The sequence below is a fragment of the Gopherus evgoodei genome, chromosome 6 (genome assembly GCF_007399415.2).
Source record: "Gopherus evgoodei ecotype Sinaloan lineage chromosome 6, rGopEvg1_v1.p, whole genome shotgun sequence".
Lineage (NCBI taxonomy): Eukaryota > Metazoa > Chordata > Testudines > Testudinidae > Gopherus > Gopherus evgoodei.
In genome coordinates this window covers 59,352,170-59,372,334 of record NC_044327.1, presented here as the reverse complement: position 1 = coordinate 59,372,334, position 20,165 = coordinate 59,352,170, and the positions used below count along the sequence as shown (strand labels likewise).

At 42.3% G+C, this 20,165-nt stretch overlaps 1 protein-coding gene across 3 annotated transcripts in view; it reads left to right on the top strand.

The window, feature by feature from the left end:
* The window catches only part of SNCAIP (synuclein alpha interacting protein), a 124,361-nt gene that overhangs the window by 75,850 nt on the left and 28,346 nt on the right, over nt 1–20,165 (top strand). For all 3 annotated transcript variants that reach the window (XM_030567445.1, XM_030567446.1, XM_030567448.1), the window contains exons 4-6: nt 8,851–9,716; nt 11,385–11,564; nt 14,933–15,046. In XM_030567445.1, coding sequence (XP_030423305.1) covers nt 8,851–9,716; nt 11,385–11,564; nt 14,933–15,046 — 1,160 coding nt within the window. The remainder of the gene's footprint in view (nt 1–8,850; nt 9,717–11,384; nt 11,565–14,932; nt 15,047–20,165) is intronic.

Below are 20,165 nucleotides of genomic sequence, written 5' to 3'. Positions count from 1 at the left end.
CAGCACAGCAATGGACGGTGCAATGAAGGTAAGTCTTCCCGAGGCACGATGGCATGCAATGCTGTCATAAACAGATAGCTAAGGATTAATGTCTCTTTCACCTATAAAAGTGTTAACAAACAGTAACCTGAAACACCTGACCAGAGGACCAATCAGGAAACAAGACTTTTTCAAATCTGGGTGGAGGGAAGTTTTGGGTGTGAGTTCATTGTTCTTTGTCTTGTGTCTGTGCCCTCTCGGCTCTGAGAGTGATTTTTTTCTATCTCCAGGCTTTCTAATCTTCTGTTTCCAAGTTGTAAGTACAAGGATAGTAAGACAATAGGTTTATATTGTTTTTTTGTATTTACATGTGTGTAGTTGCTGGAATGTTTTAAATTGCATTCTTTTTGGATAAGACTGTTTATTCATTTTTTTCCTTTAAGCAACTGACCCTGTATATTGTCACCTTAATGCAGAGCCTATTTTTAGTGTCCTTTTTCTTTTTATATAAAGCTTTCTTTTTAAGGCCTGTTGGAGTTTTCTTTAGTGGGGACTCCAGGGAATTGAGTCTGCAGCTCACCAGGGAATTGGTGGGAGGAAGAAGTCAAGGGGAAAATCTCTTTGTGTTAGATTTACTAAGCCTGACTTTGCATACCCTCTGGGTGAGGGGAAAGAGAGATTAGATCTCTCGGTACTTGTGTTTCCAGGACTGGAAGCAGGGAATCTCCTAGGATCATCCAGGGAGGGGAGCCTGGGAGGAAGTAACAAGGAAACAAGGGGAGAGGGTTATTTCCCTTTGTTGTAAGACTCAAGGCATCTGAGTCTGGGGGTCCCCCAGGGAAGGTTTTGGGGGACCGCAGTGAGCTAGGCACTGTATAATTCCTAGCTGGTGGCAGCAATTACCAGGTCCAAGCTGGTAACTAAGCTTGGAGGTATTCATGCTAACACCCATATTTTGGATGCTAAGGTCCAGATCTGGGAAGAAATGTTATGACAAATGCGGCGAACCACTGGCCAGGCGGCCTGTTCAAAGGGCCTTCACGGGAGATACAAGCTTGTGAGTGTGCTCCTGAGCACATGACCCCTTCCCGTTTTAAGGACCTGCTCCTCATGGCCTGTGACTAGAGATGACTTGGCCGTGTCTGGTTGGTCACACTCCACCTCGGGCATTGTCTATGTGTTGGGTGTGTGAGTGCTGCCTAATTAGAGTCCCAGACACCTTGTCTACCTGGGAGCTCTTCTGATCTTCCAGCTGCTCAACCAGCCCATTCATCCCACAAGCATTCCAGGAGGGAGGGGCAGGGGGGAAGCCACTTCACAGGTATTCAGAGAGGGAGAGGAAACAAAAGAGGGCAAGAAGAAGTATAACAGATCTTTTGAGCATACAGGTTATACATAGCATAGTCATACAGAGCATACAGATCACTGCTGCTCCAACACTCTGCACTGCCAGGGAGTTGGCGTATGACCCCTCTTGCAGCTTCCCTTGGCTTTCCCATCAAAAGTCATTTTTCTGCGGGTAAGCAAAGAAATCTGCAGGGGCCATGAATTCTGCACTTGTGCAGTGACACAGAATTCCCCCAGGAGTATGCTCTGCACAATTTATGCACCAAGCTATTTGGTAGTTTACCAATATGTGACTTATATTAGGTAAAATTGTGATTTGGTGGCAGTTGTATTTGTAAGTTCTGGGTATTTATCATGCCTCCTAAGTATGTCCCAACTAAATATGTTTGAAATTACTGGAATAAATGAATGATTGGATAATGTCAGACCCTGAAAAAAAGGGAAGATACACGATTATGTTCAGATAAACAATAATTAAAATGAGTGTATAGTAATACAATTATACTTGTGATATCTCTTCAGCCTAAAATCTGTTCTTTTTACCTAATTTCTTCTCCTTCGTTATTTTCTATTTGTACTAACCTCGTGATTCCCTCCCAGACATCTGAGTGTGATTTTTTTTTTTCCCTCACCTCACCTGGTCACATCCTAAAATCAGTCTGGACAAGGTCTGGAAGATTCCAGTTCATTTATCATCTCCCGCCTTCTCTCCTCTATAGCCTATTTGTTATAGTTGACAGGATTTGCAATGCTCTTCCTCTATCCAAGCTAGGACAAGTGAATCCTACATTGAGGCTATTGCTGTATGGATCATTTGGAAAAAGATGTAGAGTGAGCTAATATTAATGCCAGTTTCTGTCATATCTTAGCCCCAAACCTTGCTTTGTCCTAATGGATAGGTGGAACTGAAATCCAGGAAGTTGAGAACACTCAGGATATGTCTACACTATGGGATTATTCTGATTTTACAGAAACTGTTTTTTAAAACATTGTATAAAGTCGAGTGCACGCGGCCACACTGAGCACATTAATTCGGCGGTGTGCATCCATGTACCGAGGCTAGCGTCGATTTCCGGAGCGTTGCGCTGTGGGTAGTTATCCCATAGCTATCCCATAGTTCCCGCAGTCTCCCCCACCCATTGGGATTCTGGGTTGAGATCCGAATGCATGATGGGGCCAAAACAGTGTCATGGGTGATTCTGGGTAAATGTCGTCACTCAGTCCTTCCTCCGTGAAAGTAACGTCAGACAGTCATTTCGCGCCCTTTTTCCCTGGATTGCCCTGGCAGATGCCATAGCATGGCAACCCTGGAGCCCGTTTAGCCTTTTGTCACTGTCACCGTATGTGTACTGGATGCTGCTGACAAACGCGATACTGCAGTGCTACACAGCAGCATTCATTTGCCGTTGCAAGGTAGAAGATACGATTACCAGCTATAGCACCGTCTGCAATTGGAAATTGGAGACGAGATGACATTTATCAGTCACTTTGCACCGTCTGCATTTGGAAATTGGTGATGACGGTTCTCAGTCCTTTTGTATCGTCTGCTGCTGTCATGGGTGCTCCTGGCTGGCCTCGCTGAGGTCAGCCAGGGGCGCATGGACAAAAATGGGAATGACTCCTCAGGTCATTCCCTTCTTTATATTTTGTCTAAAAATAGTCACTCCTGCCTAGAATATGGGGCAGGTGTACTAGAGAACCAGAGAGCACAGCCGCTCCGGGTCAAGGCCCCAGAGATCCCGCAGAAATGATGAGCTGCATGCCATTCCAGGTGGGTGCCCCTGCAACAACCCCACCCGTTGCTTCCCTCCTCCCCCACCCCTCCTGGGTTACCATGGCAGTGTCCTCCCATTTGTGTGATGAAGTAATAAAGAATGCAGGAATAAGAAACACTGACTTTTTAGTGAGGGCGAGGCAGCCTCCCACTGCTATGATAGTCCAGGCAGTACAGAATCTTCATTAGACATGAAAGAGTGGAGGGCTGATGGAGCTCAACCTCCAGCTGCTATGATGAGGACAGTTTTCAATCCTTTTGCACCGTCTGCTGAGAATGACCAGGAGTCATTCCCATTTTTGGCCCGGCGCCCCCGGCCAACCTCACCAAGGCCAGCCAGGAGCACTCACGGGATGATGAGGACGGTTTTCAATCCTTTTGCACCGTCTGCCATCAGGAAAGGAAGGGGAGGGGATGCTGCTGTTCAGCTCTGCAGCACTCCGTCTACCAGCAGCATGCAGTAGACATATGGTGACACTGAAAAAAAGCTAGAAATGATTTTTTTTGCCTTTTCTTTCAGAAGTGGGGCTAAATTGACGGCAATATACCCTGAAACACCCAGGACAATGTTTTTGACCCTTCAGGCACTGGGAGCTCAGCCAAGAGTGCAAATGCTTTTTGGAGACTGCGGGGACTGTGGGATAGCTGGAGTCCTCAGTCCCCCCCTCCCTCCCTCCATGAGCGTCCATTTGATTCTTTGTTTTCCATTACGCTTGTCACACAGCACTGTGCTGACTCCTTGCTGTGGCCTCTGTCTATCAGCCTGGAGATTTTTTTTCAAATGCTTTGGCATTTCGTCTTCTGTAACGGAGCGCTGTGATAGAACAGATTTGTCTACCTATACAGCGATCAGATCAAGTATCTCCCATACGGTCCATGCTGGAGCTCTTTTTGGATTTGTGACTTCATGGCCACCCATGCTGATCAGAGCTCCATGCTGGGCAAACAAGAAATGAAATTCAAAAGTTTGCGGGGCTTTTCTTGTCTACCTGGCCAGTGCATCTGAGTTCAGATTGCTTTCCAGAGCGGTCACAATGGTGCACCGTGGGATAGCGCCCGGAGGCCAATACCTTCAAATTGCGGCCACACTTACCCTAATCCGACATGGCAATACCGATTTCAGCACCACTCCCCTCGTAGGGGAGGAGTACAGAAATCGGTATTAAGAGCCCTTTATTGCGATATAAAGGGCTTCGTTGTGTGGACAGGTGCAGGGTTAATTCGGTTTAACACTGCTAAATTCGGTATAAACGCGTAGTGTAGACCAGGTCTCACTCTCACACACACACAGGGTCATTCACAAATCAAGTTTCTCATGCCAGAGCACTTATGTCAACGCACAAGTTGTGCTTTTTGAATCTGCTAGTATATTAAACTGTAAAACAGCACCACCTTCAGTTAAAATTGTTAATATATTTCACTGATGTTATTAATTAAAATAGAAATACATTCAGAACTGGTTCTTATTATCCCATTGTTATAAATAGCATCCCTTTGTCTCATAAAGCCCCAACTTTGCTAACACTGGTGGAGATGAATCAGTGTGAACAACTGTGAGGAATTTTCTAAAAAATTCCATAGTGTAGACTGCGCCTCATTGTCTGTATACTAAGTCCAAGACAGCTGGACCTGGAATAAATGAAAGTCTTAATTCATTCAAGGGGCTCTGATGAAGTAATGAACCATAAGAGGAAAGATAAGGCTTTTCTTTTAGATGGCAGCAGAATTCCAAATGTAAAATTATCCATATATTTATTCCTGTCTCTTAAGTGGTTGTACAGTATATAAATGGTAACTTTAAAATACAAAGGGCTAGATTTTTTTAAAATGTTGTGCAGGTTTCTAGTGAGGTACCACAGGGATCAGTGCTAGGCCAAGTCTTCGTTACTGATCATGGAAAGGGAGTAAACACCACAATAAGGGAATTTTCAGATGGTAAGAGCTTCCAATTTCATATCGAGTCCCGCAGGGACAGAGCAGAGGTGCTTCATTAAGACAAGGTAATCTGAATTGATTCATCCGACGACAGAAATGAGCCAACTAAAACCAAGCCTAAAATAGATGATGTGCTCATTTACAAACCATGACAGCCTAAAGAGTTCATTAAAGGAGATCATCGATACTTTGTTGGCAACAGTGATGAATATTCCAGATTTGCCAGACTTCAGCTGCAAGACTTCAGCTTCTATGCTGACATCACCTCAGATTCAAAAGCCCCAAAACACATTTCCTCACTTGCCTTCCTAGCATTTTCACATGTCATCTCCAGTCCAGCCCATGCAGCTAAATGTCATTATAGATTACATCATGTCCCAGCTACTATCTTGGAAAGACAGTCATCTCATTAAGGAAATGATCACAGCTTTCCCAGTTCTCACTAAACAAGAAAGACCCAGGACCCTGATATGACTGTGAAGACTCATGGAGCCCATCACATTCCAAAACATGCTTAAGAACAGCAGCATATCATCATCATGCTCTAGTGTTGACTATTGGCCCAGTGGCCTCCAAGCAGTACCCTCCTCCCCATCACTTACACAGACCTCCTTGGTTCTTTGACACATTGTATCAGATGAAAAGAGAGGGGTGGAAATTTGAATACCAATGTTGGAAAACAAAGGCTGAAACAGACCAGTCAAAACCGAGAGAATCTCTCAAAGCCTATGCTAAAGTAGTGTTACAGGTCAAGAAATCTGCCTTTCAGCCTCCATAGGTCAGCCTCTGAAGTTGCTAAGGAGGTATTCAAGGTGGTAAACCTCTTCATTAACCCTGACTGCCTGGAGTCCACAGCAGAACCAAGCATCAAGTGCTGCAAGGAACTATCATCTCACTTTGGTGCAATAATCACATTTTCAGAATGGGACTTCTGAGACTCCATGGACATCAGACCTAGCCAACTACCACCCAGTATCAAACCTCCTGTTCCTGAGTAAGTTCGTAGAGAAGTTTGCATACTGGAAAGATGGTCTAGTGGTTAAGGCAGTAGCATGGGCTTCAGGAAACCTTCAGTTCCTATGAAGTAGGGAAGAGTTATCTCCTTGTTATAGTTGGGAAACAGAGAGACACAGTGTAAGTGATATACCAAAGGTTATGTAAGTGTGCAGCAGATCTTGGAATTGAATAAGATCTCCTGGGTTCCAGTTCAGTGCCTGTATCATGATTTCTAGAGTAGTCAAGCAGTTAGCCTTTATTTGACCCTGATTGCCAGTGGCTTCTGCATGACCTCATGCATGTGGAGGGGTGAGCAAGAGCCTTCTCCCACTGGAGCATCTGTGTAAAGGCTACTCACAATAGCAATCCCTGAGACCTCAGGAAATCAACCCCCCTACTGACTTCTGATCTCTCAGGGGAAAAAGTCCATGACAAGGGGGTGGGGAGGAGGCAAGATCATGGCCCTCCTCTTCTCTGCACAGGTCTGTGGAGTGGGGCCGGTGTGCATAGGGGATCAGCACTCTGTCAGTATAATGGCTGGTGCAAAATATGTGATCCCCACGCACAGAAAGCAGCATCAGAAGAGATTGTGCCTGCCTGTCTGATCAGTCTCACTCCCTATAGGAGCCTGTTGGTAAATGGTACAACCTTCTAGTCCTGTATTATGTGCGATATCAATTCATCTTTCTGCTTAAATAAGTAAATATATTCATGAGTTAGAGGAAACATAGATAATTGTTTTGTGTTTAAATCTGCTTTTCTGTAAGCAATATGTATAAAGAAATGTCCGTGGACAAAACAGAAAGAAAAATGAGTAATGAGCAAAAAGTGGTTTTCTGTGGATGTAATGCAGGAAACAAGAATTAAATGAACATGTGGTGAATCAAGAACATTTGTAGAAAGCAACTTTTTGTTTTCTCTTAACATCAGGTTTAATATTTTTACTGTCACGGTTATGTGTAGATTTAAATTTTTAAGATTAAAAAGTGGCAAAGGTAGCTTGTTTCAGCATAGGAACAGAATAATGGATCTAAGCATAAGGAAAGTGAGGACAAACAAAATGTTGATGCCTTTTTCTTTGTCAAGACCCTTCTGTTGAAAGAAGTGTTTTCATAAGACTCAGGCAGAATTCATTTCCATTCAGAGCCCTTAATGGTTCCTGTCAGAACAAAACAGCTGGAAAACATATGGTATCCATTTCCCTGTATCACTTGGAAAAAATTTCACATGTAAATAAAACCAACATAAAAGTGTAACCCTTTGAACCTAGAATCTTATACAATACATAAATAATTCAGTACAATGCGTTCTTTATATTGGCCCACTAAATTACTTGGCTTCTTGTTGTTGTTGTTGTTGTTTGTTGTTTTCTTTGATATGTATTCACAAGAGCCTCCAAAGAAATCAAGGTGATACTCAGAGAACTCCAGTTACTAAGCAGTATTATTCTATTGATTCGTATCTTTAATAAAGTATTGAAAACTGTATATTGCTGATTCTTAGAAAAGGTGTTTGTTACAGATCACAAGTTGTATGTGATCACAAATTAGACCTCACTGATACACTACAGCTAGTAATAAATCTACCATGTTTAAAATGTGCCTCTTGAACTTTAGAATGTGCTCATTCTTTATAAATATTAAAAGTCACCTGGAAAGAAAATATCTAAGTTGATTTTAGTGAAAGAAATTTGGTGAATTTCCCACCTCCCCCACTAAAAATATAAATATAAAGGAAGCTTATTACTGGGGTTCCACTGATCCTGAGCACTGTGGTTATGATGAACCGGGGCTGTACGTTTTGTAGTTATGGAAGGGTGGAGGATTTTTTTTACTGGATAGAACTGGTTGAAAAATCGAGGCGTTCTGCATAAAAATTTTCAACCAAAATGGAAAGAAAACCAATAGTTTGAAATTTTCCATGAAAAATACAGAACTATTTCCACCAAAAAAGCCAGATATTTTAATTGGGAAATTCTGATGTAATGCCTCATGGGAGTTGAGGTTCAGGTGCCTCATGCTTCCACTCTCTTCTACAAGCTCCCTTGGTCAGAGTACATTTCCTATGAAGCATCACAGTCTTTCCTGTTGGTGAGAGGAAGTGGTGCTTCACGGGAGTCCCGTGCCTGCAATATATAATGGAGCATAAAGTCAAGCTGGGGAGCCTGACCCATAGAGGAGTATGGGGGCATGAGACAAGGAATTACAACTCCCTTGAGGCACCATAGTGGTATATCCAAATAGATATCTCATTTTCAGACAGAGTCCAAGAACTTTTTCAGTTCTTTGATGAAGAATAATTTTTTTTTGCAGAAAGAAGACAGTTTTTGTGAGAAACTTTTAGTCAAAAATCCAAATTTCCAGTGAAGGTCAGTTGTGATGGGAAATTTCCGAACAGTCCTATTGCTGAACTCCCAGAAGAATATCCGACTCTTTCAATGAAGCTCAGTCAGATAAAAATGGCAGAGCATGGGTTAGCAAGGTTTTATGACAGGATTAATATGAATGCCAATGGGCCTTTGCCACTTGATGTTACTTGGGATTTATATTTTTCTCATTAAATTTGGTTCAGTTCTTTTTGTTTAAGATGTATGTCAAACTTGAAAGGCATTTCTTTCCAGACTGCTTAATTTTGGTATTACTGTAGCAGAAGTATGGTTAAATGCATATCTGCTTAGATGTGAATGCAACATGTTTTCTAGTAAATTTCTGTTCCTGATACTTGGTCTGGAATATCATATCTTCAAAGTATACAACAGGATAAAGATGTACACCTGATACTAATATTCTGTTCTTACTCAAATTCCCTTTTTTCTGTAGTTTCAAGCACTAGCTGGAGCTGTGGAGTTTCAACTCTTATTGGAAATGCACAAAAACCAACAGGAATTGCAGACATGTACAGTAAGTTCAGACCAGTGAAGAGAGTTTCCCCACTAAAGCACCAGCCGGAGAGCTCAGAGAACAATGAAAGTGATGACCAAAAGAACCAGAAGGTGGAATACCAGAAAGGTAGCGATTCTCACCTTGCATCTCAGAATGATGATCAGTGTTCAGGAGATGGAGAGGGTCTTAAAAGTAAAAACATTGAGTCTGGTGTTTTTCTTGGGGAACTGGAGCACTATGACCTGGATATGGATGAAATTTTGGATGTGCCTTACATTAAATCAAGCCAGCAACTTGCTGCTTTTACCAAGGTGGCTCCAGAGAAAAGGATTTTGGGTGTATGTTCAACAGTGAATGGTCTGAGTGGCAGGACCTGCTCTGCAGGAAACAGTGAGAACTTGCCAGCCAGCACGACACAGTTTTGTGTTCTGTCCCCTGTGAAAAGCTCTCAGATGAGAAATGCGCAGTCCATTGTCCTTAATCAGCACAAGCATTTAGCTGAAGAATTAGAGCTTTCCCAGCCTCCAGTTAAATGTAGCTCAGTCCATGAAACTGAAGCCCAGAGCAAGGGCTTCCTCAACAGGACATTTACTGATCCTCAAGCTCATAAAACTGAGAAAACAATGCCAAACTGCCAGCTGAGGACTTTTCATCTGCAGACAGCCGTGACAGAAAACAAACTTGATGAACTGAACAGTAATATGAACTGGAGCTGCTCAGGAGGCCCAGAGGAAAGGGGCGAAGACATGAAAAAAAATAAAAGTATCTTAAACATTGTGAAAGAAGGACAGATATCATTACTGGTAAGTGTCATCCTTTTCATAAGGCATTTATAATAAAACATATATCTGTAAGACAATACAATAAGTCAACAGTTGATTAGGTGCATATCATACATTGCAACTCCATTTGATCCCCTGTAATTAGAAACTGAGTGCATGGGTTTCCAAAGAAACTTGTGGAGTTTACATATAAATATGATATTTAATCTTAGGTAGTCATGTTGGACAAGATTTGTAATGTAGATAATACACTGAAATAATATAAAATGCAGATGCTTTTCATCTTAAAATCTACTTGTTTACTAAATTAAAATTTATTTCTTAATGAAGTTCTGCCTTGCAGAATGTTTGCAGTTCACCTTGTTCAGTTATTTGTGGATTACATCAATTTCTACTCAGATGCTGGCCATGGGAACAGAGGGGCTTCTGTTGTATTCTGATTATTATTCAGGAGTGTTTATGCCAGTTTGTTAGAGCAGCATTCACAGATGGGAGCTCACACTAAAGCTTGATTACCCTCTGACCCATTTGAAGTTTTGTTTCGTTCCAGCTCTTTGATTAGAAACCATGAATAGGTGTTTCCAAAGTAACTAGTTGCAAATTAACGTCATGATGCAGGGAAGGCAATACTCAGAAAGGCTGTCGGAGTAGCAGTGCATGCAGTATTTTGTACTCTCTTTTTTGTTTAGCTTTACCAGTCTAAAGCAAGCACAGTGGCACATAATTAACACAGCAACAAAGACAAAAGCAGAGTTATTCAAACACTAGAAATAGGCAGAGGAATAGATCACAATACTAAAAATAATAAAAACAGAATTAAAAAAACTGGAAGTAAAGAAATGCAGAGGATTTTTGTATAAAACACCTAATTGAATCAGATTGTGCCCTAGCTAATCTGCATAACCATATGATCTTGTCACTGTTATTCCTTACCTTTGTCTTCCCTTCTTCCTCTCTCTCCTGTTTATGAAAAACAGTTATGTTTTGTCTTAAAATTAGATTCAGGCAAGGATCATATATTGCCATATGTCTGCGCATTGGTTAATCCAATAATTCAAAGCACTATTGCAATATAAATAATATTAATGGAACTAGCTAATAAAGTAGCATTCAGAAGTTTCAGAGCTTAATTACATTTTTCACTGTACTTAATATAAGCTGCCACTTTTACCATGAACTAGGAAAAATCTGACGTTTTTCAATTATTTGTCTTCCTAGTGGCACGTGAAACTGGCGATGGGAAGCATAGGCAAATTTGCTGAGGGGAGTCATGGACACTTTATGCCAAATTACTCCTAGAGATAGTGGCAAAAAAGAAAAGGGACAAATTTAAAAAACAGTTGAAATGTGAGTATATTCTGTCAGATAAAGTAACCAGAAACTATACAGAAAGGCCAAACCACAGGACATGACCTTTCTCTGTATATGGGAATCTTGTTAGGAACTGCTGAATCAGATCAATAGTCCTTCTAGTTTCTGATTACACCAGCACCAGATGCTTTAGAAAGTGTAAACCCCCTGTTACGGACAAATGTACAATAACATGTGCATGGAGAATGGTTCTTCATAGGCCCATGTATTAAGTGTTTGGCTTATATCCTGAACCATGAGACTTGATATCCTATTTAAACTTTTATCCTAAATTGCATAACTGATATACTTTATTTTTCACTGTTCCTTTTTGCACAGCCACACCTAGCAGCAGACAATCTGGACAAAATTCACGATGAAAGTGAGAACAATCTGTTGCATGTAGCAGCATCACAGGGACATGCTGAGTGCTTGCAACATCTCACTTCTTTGATGGGAGAAGACTGTTTGAATGAGCGAAACAATGAACAACTAACACCAGCTGGGTTAGCAATAAAGGTGACTTGGTTTTAAATAATCTGTGATGGCTAAAATAATGCTGATACTAAGATGATATTATTTTCAATCCTTTTTATTTCTGTTATTGATGTCACATAAATAAATAAAAATGTGTTTCTTTTAAAGAATTAATGTCAGCCATAAACCACTGTATCATTTAATGGGTCATTTTTGTTTTTTTTCACATACACATTAACCTAACTTTAAATTAGTTAACTGCTATTAAGAAAAACCAGCTGTTATATTTCAAGGAACTTTTATTCATATTAACTAGATTCAGACTAGTATTCTTTACTTGCTATAACTATGTCTTGTTTTTCATTCAGATGAGTATAGCATTAAAGACAAGTATGCGAAATATGTGTTGGTAAAGCATGACAGCACTTTTGGTAGTTTCTAATGCTGCTTTTTTCAATGTGCCACATCTGAAGCTGAAACTTCTTAGATATCAAGAGCAGTTTGGAGTATCAGACCAAAGTTAAAATTTACCTCTTGCAGACCACAGCATGCAGCCTGTCAGAAACTACAAAAATGAATGTCATCTGGGAAAAAGTTAAAGCTTATGGGAAAATCTATTATACAGTAAAACATGAAAGTTTATAGTGCTGTTGTGCTGTAGTAAAATCCAATGGTGTGCAGGAAGTTTGACAGTAAAACTAAACTGCCATCTTTCAAATAAGGAATTAAATCGATATCTAACTACTCTTGGCAAGTGAATTGCTTTTCAGAGTTATAGGGATCTTAAGCTATGTCTACACTGCACTTTTCGTCAAAATTTTTTCGCTCACGGGTATAAAAAAACACCCCCCTGAACGACAAGAGTTTCAATGACAAAAAGCACCAATGTGGACAGCACTTCATCAGTGGGAAACGCTCTCCTTGTGATGAAGCTACCGCCCCTCATTGGAGGTGGTGTTATTTTGTTGCCAGGAGAGCTCTCTCCCAGCGACAGAGTCGCTACATTGCATACCTTACAAAGGCACAGCTGCAGTGGCACGGCCATGCCATTGTTAGGTACTCAGTATAGACATAGCCTTAGAATCACTGTCATGACCAAATTCAAGTTTGGATATCTACATTCTGTCTACCGAAAGTCCTCTTGCAGTTTCAGTTGGGTATAGTATTTTTCTTTACTTCTTATCCTAACCTGTCAGATACTGTTGCTATACTCTATTAACTTCATTGTCTTCCTTCCCAGTGTGAGTGGCTGTTTTTCAATAGTTTATTTTATTTATAAAATGTGTGGGCATCCTTTGAGATAAAAAGCGCTATGTATTGTGACAGACCCAGACCAGTGTGGTACAGGAGTCTGGTAGAGGGCAAATATACTGGTCACTGGATGAGTAGTTTTCTGTTCCCTAAGTGACCAGAGCAGGGGCTGCACTAGAGTAATCAGGAACCTGCTAGAACCAATTAAGGCAGACAGGCTGATTAGATCACCTGCAGCCAATCAAGGCAGGCTAATCAGGGCACCTCGGTTTAAAAAGGAGCTCACTGCAGTCAGGGAGGGGGGAGCCAGAGGAGAGGAAGTGTGTGTGAGGAGCTGGGAGCAAGAGGCACAAGGAGCTGAGAGTGAGAGGGTGTGCTGCTGGAGGACTGAGGAGTACAAGTGTTATCAGACACCAGGAGGAAGGTTCTGTGGTGAGGATTAAGAAGGTGTTTGGAGGAGGCCATGGGGAAGTAGCCCAGGGAGTTGTAGCTGTCATGCAGCTGTTACAGGAGGTACCATAGACAGCTGCAATCCACAGGGCCCTGGGCTGGAACCCGGAGTAGAGGGCTGGCCCAGGTTCCCCCCAAACCTCCCAACTCCTGATCAGACACAGGAGGAGTTGACCCAGACTGTGGGGAAGATCGCTGAGATGAGCAAATCTGCCGATAAGCGCAGGACCCAATAAGGTAGAGGAGGAACTTTGTCACAGTATGTATATTTATTATACTATGCAGGCATGGGTACTGTACCATGTAGGAGACTCAGGCACAAGTTCCACTAATTATAGTGTATTGTGCTTATGTGGTCCTTCAAGTTTAAAATTGTTTTGGCATAACTACTAAATTTGACAGTCCTTAATCCCTATCCCTGCAACTCTTTATAATAGGTTTTATTCTCCCTGCACTTGTTTTATGCCAGTACAACTCCAATGGAGGTAATCCTGATTTACACCAATGTACAGACCCAGTATCTGTGTATAGGAGCAGGAATTCCCATATCAAATTATTCTAATGGCTTAGCGTCTTGTCTCTGACAATGACCGCTGCCACATGCTTCAGAAGATGATGTTTGTGTGATGCACCTCATTCTCCATTAAGGACTGAGTGAATTTCAACCAAGCCATGTAATTTAAGACCTCATTCTGATTCTTTCGTGAGCTGGAGAGTTGAACTGCAGTAAGTGCTGTATCAAACAAGTCACACTGCCATATTGATAATTTGTTTTAACTTGTGTGAAAACCCGCTGCACATTAGAAAGGGTGCCCTTGATGACTCTAGTGGTCTAGCAAACACTGTCATTTATCCATTTCTCTGATTTAAAAAGCCTCAGAAGAGAAGATTTTATTTGTGGGGTGGTAGAAAAGATATTGTTTTGTCAAGATAGTTTTAAATTTGGCTGCATTTGAGCCAGGATCTGAGATGTAAGATTTCTGTTAAAGGACTGATTAAAAGTATACATTAAAATATTTTTGCAGCTTTAATTATTTTCAATTAAATTGAAAGAAATATAAGAAAGTGAGTAAAGTAACTTGAAACTTTTTAGATAGAGCATTACAAAGGTTTAAAAAAAGATAAATAAGAAATGGCAGATAGAGAGAGGTCAAATTTTGTATCTCCTAATCTAGAGAGTATCCCTTTAACTGTGTGACAGTAAAAGTTTAATATATGTGGCCAAACCATACTTTATCTATTCATACTGGTAGTAGTCCCATTGATTTGACTTCCAAATTGCTGGGACTAGTCTCATGAGTAACACAAGCAGAGTTCCATTCTGTACAGCTTGAATATTTAAGTATCACTTCATTTACTCTTGAAATGAAGCCGCATCTGTGGTGTCATTCAGCAGCCATTCTGTGCCAAAAACTCTGTACAACAGGCATTTAGAAGGGAATGGGAGGAATAATTTATTCATGTAAATCTCCAGGGTAAATTTAAGTAGGCAAAATGTTATCAGTATCAAGTTATAATTAGGCCATCCCACTTGGGTTAACAAATATGTTATCAGTAGATATAAATACAACGTTGCAAAGCAATTAGGATGATTTACATGACCATCAACATGCATATATGATTCTCATTAGCATTTCCATATGTAGTAGATGTGGTTTGGCATCTAAAACAACTGGAATTTTTTAAAATCCTTCTCTTCCTCTATTTAGAATGGTCAACTGGAGTGTGTACGGTGGATGGTGAGCGAAACAGAAGCCATTGCTGAATTAAGTTGCTCAAAAGATCACCCAAGCCTTATTCACTATGCAGGTTCCTATGGTCAGGTAAGGTTCCATTTTAAATGAGTTTTTACTTTTTAAAAAAGACTGATTCAATGTTTGCACAAGAATTCCCTTTTATACTGTTCTTCAAGTCAAATGTTTTGCAACAGAAACTACATTCATTACTAAATGCAACTTCTCTTAATTATTAAGTACAAACTTCCTTAATTAATCAGAATGTTAAGGCATCATACAACTGCATATTTTAATTAAGGTGTTTTAAAATTATTTCTCCTTCTAGTTCCTGCCATCAAGTTGTAAATTATTGGCTGTGGGTAGGGTTAAGTAACACATTAGGTTGATACGTTACTCTCTCACCTTTGGTAAAAGGGATTAGTCATATCATCATGGTGCTAATGGACTTTTGGCCACATCAGAAAACAACCAAGCAATCTGGTGCAGTTTACATGCTCTTTCCAGGAGGCTACAAGCCTGAAATAATTTGCCAAAAGTGTGACAATTTAGGAATTAGATGCATTGGCAATTGTCAAGGTGTTTTCCCCACTTTGAACTTTAGCATCCAAAAAGTGGGGACCTGCATGATTACTTTTAAGCTTAATTACTAGCTTAAATTTGGTTCGCTGCCACCAGCCAAAATATAGTGTTTGGCATACTTCCTGTTCCCACAAAACCTTCCCTGGGGAACCCAAGACCCAAACTCCTTGGGTCTTAAAACAGGGAGAAATATCAATCAGGTTCTTAAAAAAGGAAAGTAAAAATTATCTCTGTAAAATCAGAATGGTAAATGCTTACAGGGTATTCAGATTCATATAGACTACAGGGAAACCCCCCCCCCCCCGCCTCCCCCCAGCCTGAGATTCAAAGTTACAGCAAACAGAGGTGAAAATCCTTCCAGCAAAATACATTTACAAGTTAAGAAAACAAACATAAGACTAATCCGCCTTTCCTGGCTAGTACTTACTATTTTGAAATGAGAGACTGATTTAGAAAGATTGGAGAAAACCTGGATATGCATCTGGTCCCTCTTAGCCCCAAGAGTGAACAACGAACAAAACAAACAGCACAAACAAAGACTTCCCTCCACCACAATTTGAAAATATCTTGTCCCCCCTTTGGTCCTCTGGTAAGGTGTCAGCCAGGTTCACTGAGCTTCTTAACCCTTTACAGGTAAAAGAGACATTAACCCTTAACCATCTGTTTATGACACGCCCCCCAAATCTCAGACAGTGTGGAACCACACTGGAGGTGATTTCTTCCTAGAACTTTTGAATAAACCGATTAATAAAACACATGCACCTTCACATATACTACTAATTATGTAAACTACAAGATTTTCCACATTTCAAGGACAATTTTTAACCAGTTGATTCTAGCAAACTTTCACGGGAGAGTGCATCAGCTACTTTGTTAGAAGCTCCTGAAATGTGTTGAATTTCAAAATCAAAATCTTGGAGAGCTAAACTCCAACGGAGAAGTTTTTTGTTGTTTCCCTTGGCCGTATGATGCCACTTTAGTGCAGCATGGTCGGTTTGTAGCTGGAACCGCCGTCCCCAAACATATGGGCATAGCTTTTCCAGGGCATACACAATGGCGTAGCATTCTTTTTCACTGACTGACCAGTGGTTTTCCCTCTCAGACAGTTTCTTGCTGAGAAACACGACAGGATGGAAGTTTTGATCCGGTCCTTCCTGCATTAAAACTGCTCTTACACCACGCTCAGATGCATCTGTGGTTACTTGGAATAGTTTGTCAAAGTCTGGGGCCCTTAGCATAGGGTCAGACATGAGTGTCACCTTAAGCTGGGTAAAGGCCTTCTGACACTCATTAGTCCACTTAACTGCATTCGGCTGGGTTGTTTTGGTCAGGTCTGTTAGTGGGGCAGTGATTTGACTGTAGTGTGGTACAAATCGCCTGTAATACCCAGCCAAGCCTAAGAAGGATTGAACCTGTTTCTTTGACCTTGGGACAGGCCACTTTTGGATAGCATCCACCTTGGCCTGTAGGGGGTTTATTGTTCCTTGACCCACCTGGTGTCCCAGATAAGTCACTCTATTTTGGCCTATTTGACACTTTTTAGCCTTAACAGTTAGTCCTGCCTGCCTGATGCGCTCAAAGACCTTTTCCAGGTGTAGTAGGTGTTCGGGCCATGAATCAGAAAAAATGGCCACATCATCGAGGTAAGCAACTGCATATTCTCCCAGTCCTGCTAGGAGACCATCTACAAGTCTTTGGAAGGTGGCGGGTGCATTTCGCAGCCCGAAAGGAAGCACATTAAATTCATACACCCCTGCATGGGTGACAAATGCTGACCTTTCTTTGGCGGGTTCATCTAGCGGTACTTGCCAGTAACCCTTGGTTAAGTCTATTGTAGAGATGAACTGGGCACTTCCCAATTTCTCCAATAGCTCATCGGTACATGGCATTGGATAGTTGTCGGAACGAGTTACAGCATTTAGCTTACAGTAGTCTACGCAAAAGCGTATTTCCCCATCTAGTTTGGGTACCAGAGCTACTGGAGATGCCCATGCATTAGTAGAGGAGCGGATTATACCCATCTGTAGCATGTTCTGGATCTCCCGTTCTATAGCAGCTTGGGCGTGAGGAGACACCCGGTAGGGTGGGGTTCTAATTGGGTGAGCATTACCTGTGTCAATGGAGTGGTATGCCCGTTCAGTCCGTCCTGGGGTGGCTGAGAACAATGGGGCGAAGCTAGTGCACAACTTCTTGATCTGTTGCTGCTGCAGACATTCCAAGGTTGTGGAGAGGTTCACCTCTTCCATGCCACCCTCACTTTTTCCTTCATAGTAGATACCTTCAGGCCACTCAGCACCATCTTCTCACTGGGCTTTAAACTGACAAACCTTTAAGTCTCTGGAATAAAAGGGCTTGAGAGAATAAACATAGTACACTTTAGGCTCTAGGGTGGAGGTGGGAAATGCTATGAGGTAGTTAACAGCTCCCAGGTGCTCTTGGACCGTGAATGGCCCTTCCCATGATGCTTCCATCTTATGGGCCTGTTGCACCTTCAAGACCATAACCTGGTCTCCTACCTTGAAGGAACGTTCTCTGGTATGTTTATCATATCAGGCCTTTTGCTCTTTCTGAGCATCCTTTAGGTTTTCTTTAGCAAGGGCTAAAGAGTGTCGGAGGGTGCTTTGTAGGTTGCTTACAAAGTCTAGAATGTTAGTTCCTGGAGAAGGCGTAAACCCCTCCCATTGCTGCTTCACCAACTGTAATGGCCCCTTAACCTCGTGGCCATATACAAGTTTGAATAGTGAAAACCCCAAACTGGGATGTTTGCAGCCCTGTAGGCAAAAAGCAACTGCTGCAACACTAGGTCCCATTCATTGGAGTGTTCATTGACGAATTTACGTATCATGGCCCCCAAAGTTCCATTAAACCTCTCCACCAGGCCACTGGTTTGATGATGATAAGGGGTGGCAACCAAGTGATTCACCCCATGAGCTTCCCACAGATCTTTCATGGTCCCTGCCAGGAAATTAGTTCCTGAATCTGTAAGGATGTCGGAGGGCCAACCTACCCTGGCAAAAATGTCTGTTAAGGCTTGGCACACAGTTTTAGCCCTGGTGTTGCTTAGAGCTACTGCTTCCAGTCATCGCGTAGCAAAGTCCACGAAAGTCAGTATGTACTGTTTTCCTCTAGGGGTCTTTTTTGGGAAAGGACCCAGAATATCTACAGCTACTCACTGAAATGGGAGCTCAATTATGGGGAGTGGCTGGAGAGGGCCCTGGACCTGGTCTTGGGGCTTTCCCACTCTTTGACACACCTCACAAGACCGGACATAATTAGCAATGTCCTTGCCCATCCCCTCCCAGTGGAAGGACTTTCCCAACCTGTCTTTGGTTCTGTTCACCCAGAATGGCCACTGGGATGATCATGGGCTAAGCTTAAGAGCTTTCCCCAGTACTTAGTTGGAACTACCAACTGTTTTTGAGGATGCCAGTCTTCCTGGTGTCCACCAGAAAGAGTCTCCTTGTATAAAAGTCCTTGTTCTACAACAAACTGGGATCAGTTAGAAGAGCTGAGAGGCGGTGCGGTGCTCCATGCCACTGCCCAAGCTTTCTGAAGGCTGTCATCTGCTTCCTGCTCAGTCTGGAACTGTTCCCTTGAGGCTGGAGACACCAGTTCCTCCTTAGACTGTGGACTGGGGCTCAGTCCATCTGGAAGTGATGTAGGTGATGGGGTTGTTTTCGTTGATGGTGAACCACTTTCCACTGGTGCACTATGTGATATTTCAGGCTCTGGCCAAGCCTCTTGGGTAGGGTTGTCTGGGTTGTGTTGGATGCACTATGGCTGTTGCAGTCGTTGGCAGGGGATTCGGGTCCATCGCCTTTGTCTGCGTCTCTGGTAACACAGACGGGGCCCTTGTGGATGGCTCAGGAACAGGGATGGGTCTGGAAGCTTGCCTGGCTTGGCTTCATGTAACCATTCCCACCCTCTTGGCCCACTTCACCTGGTTGGCCAAGTCTTCTCCCAGTAGCATGGGGATGGGATAATTGTCATAGACTGCAAAAGTCCACATTCCTGACCAGCCTTTGTACTGGACAGGCAGTTCAGCTGTAGGCAAGTCTACAGATTTTGACATGAATGGGTAAATTGTCACTTGGGCCTCTGGGTTGATGAATTTGGGGTCCACTAAGGATTGGTGGATAGCTGACACTTTTGCCTCCGTGTCTCTCCACGCGATAACCTTCTTTTCCTTCGCTTTGAGAGCATTTGAGAGGCCTCTGGGCCTGGGAATATTTGGTGTGATGCTGGTGTAATGAACTGCACTCGGTTGGGGTTCTTGAGGCAGTTGGCCTTTATATGTCCCAGTTCATTACATTTAAAGCACCCCCCAGCTGACTGGTCACTGGGCCGAGGTGGGTTGCTGGAGACTGGTGAGGTGGGACAATAGGGTGTCTGGGGCTTTCCTTGGGTTGTAGGTGGGGTCTTGGGTTGCCCTCGGTGATAGGGTTTATTTTCTGTTTGCCCTCTGTGATATTCACTCCCCTTGCTAGTAGCTTTTTTCTTTTCTGCCACTTCCACCCATCTGGCTCCAATCTCCCCCGCCTCGGTTACAGTTTTGGGCTTCCCATCTAGGATGTACCTTTCTATTTCTTCAGGAACACCCTCTAAGAACTGTTCCATTTGCATTAGG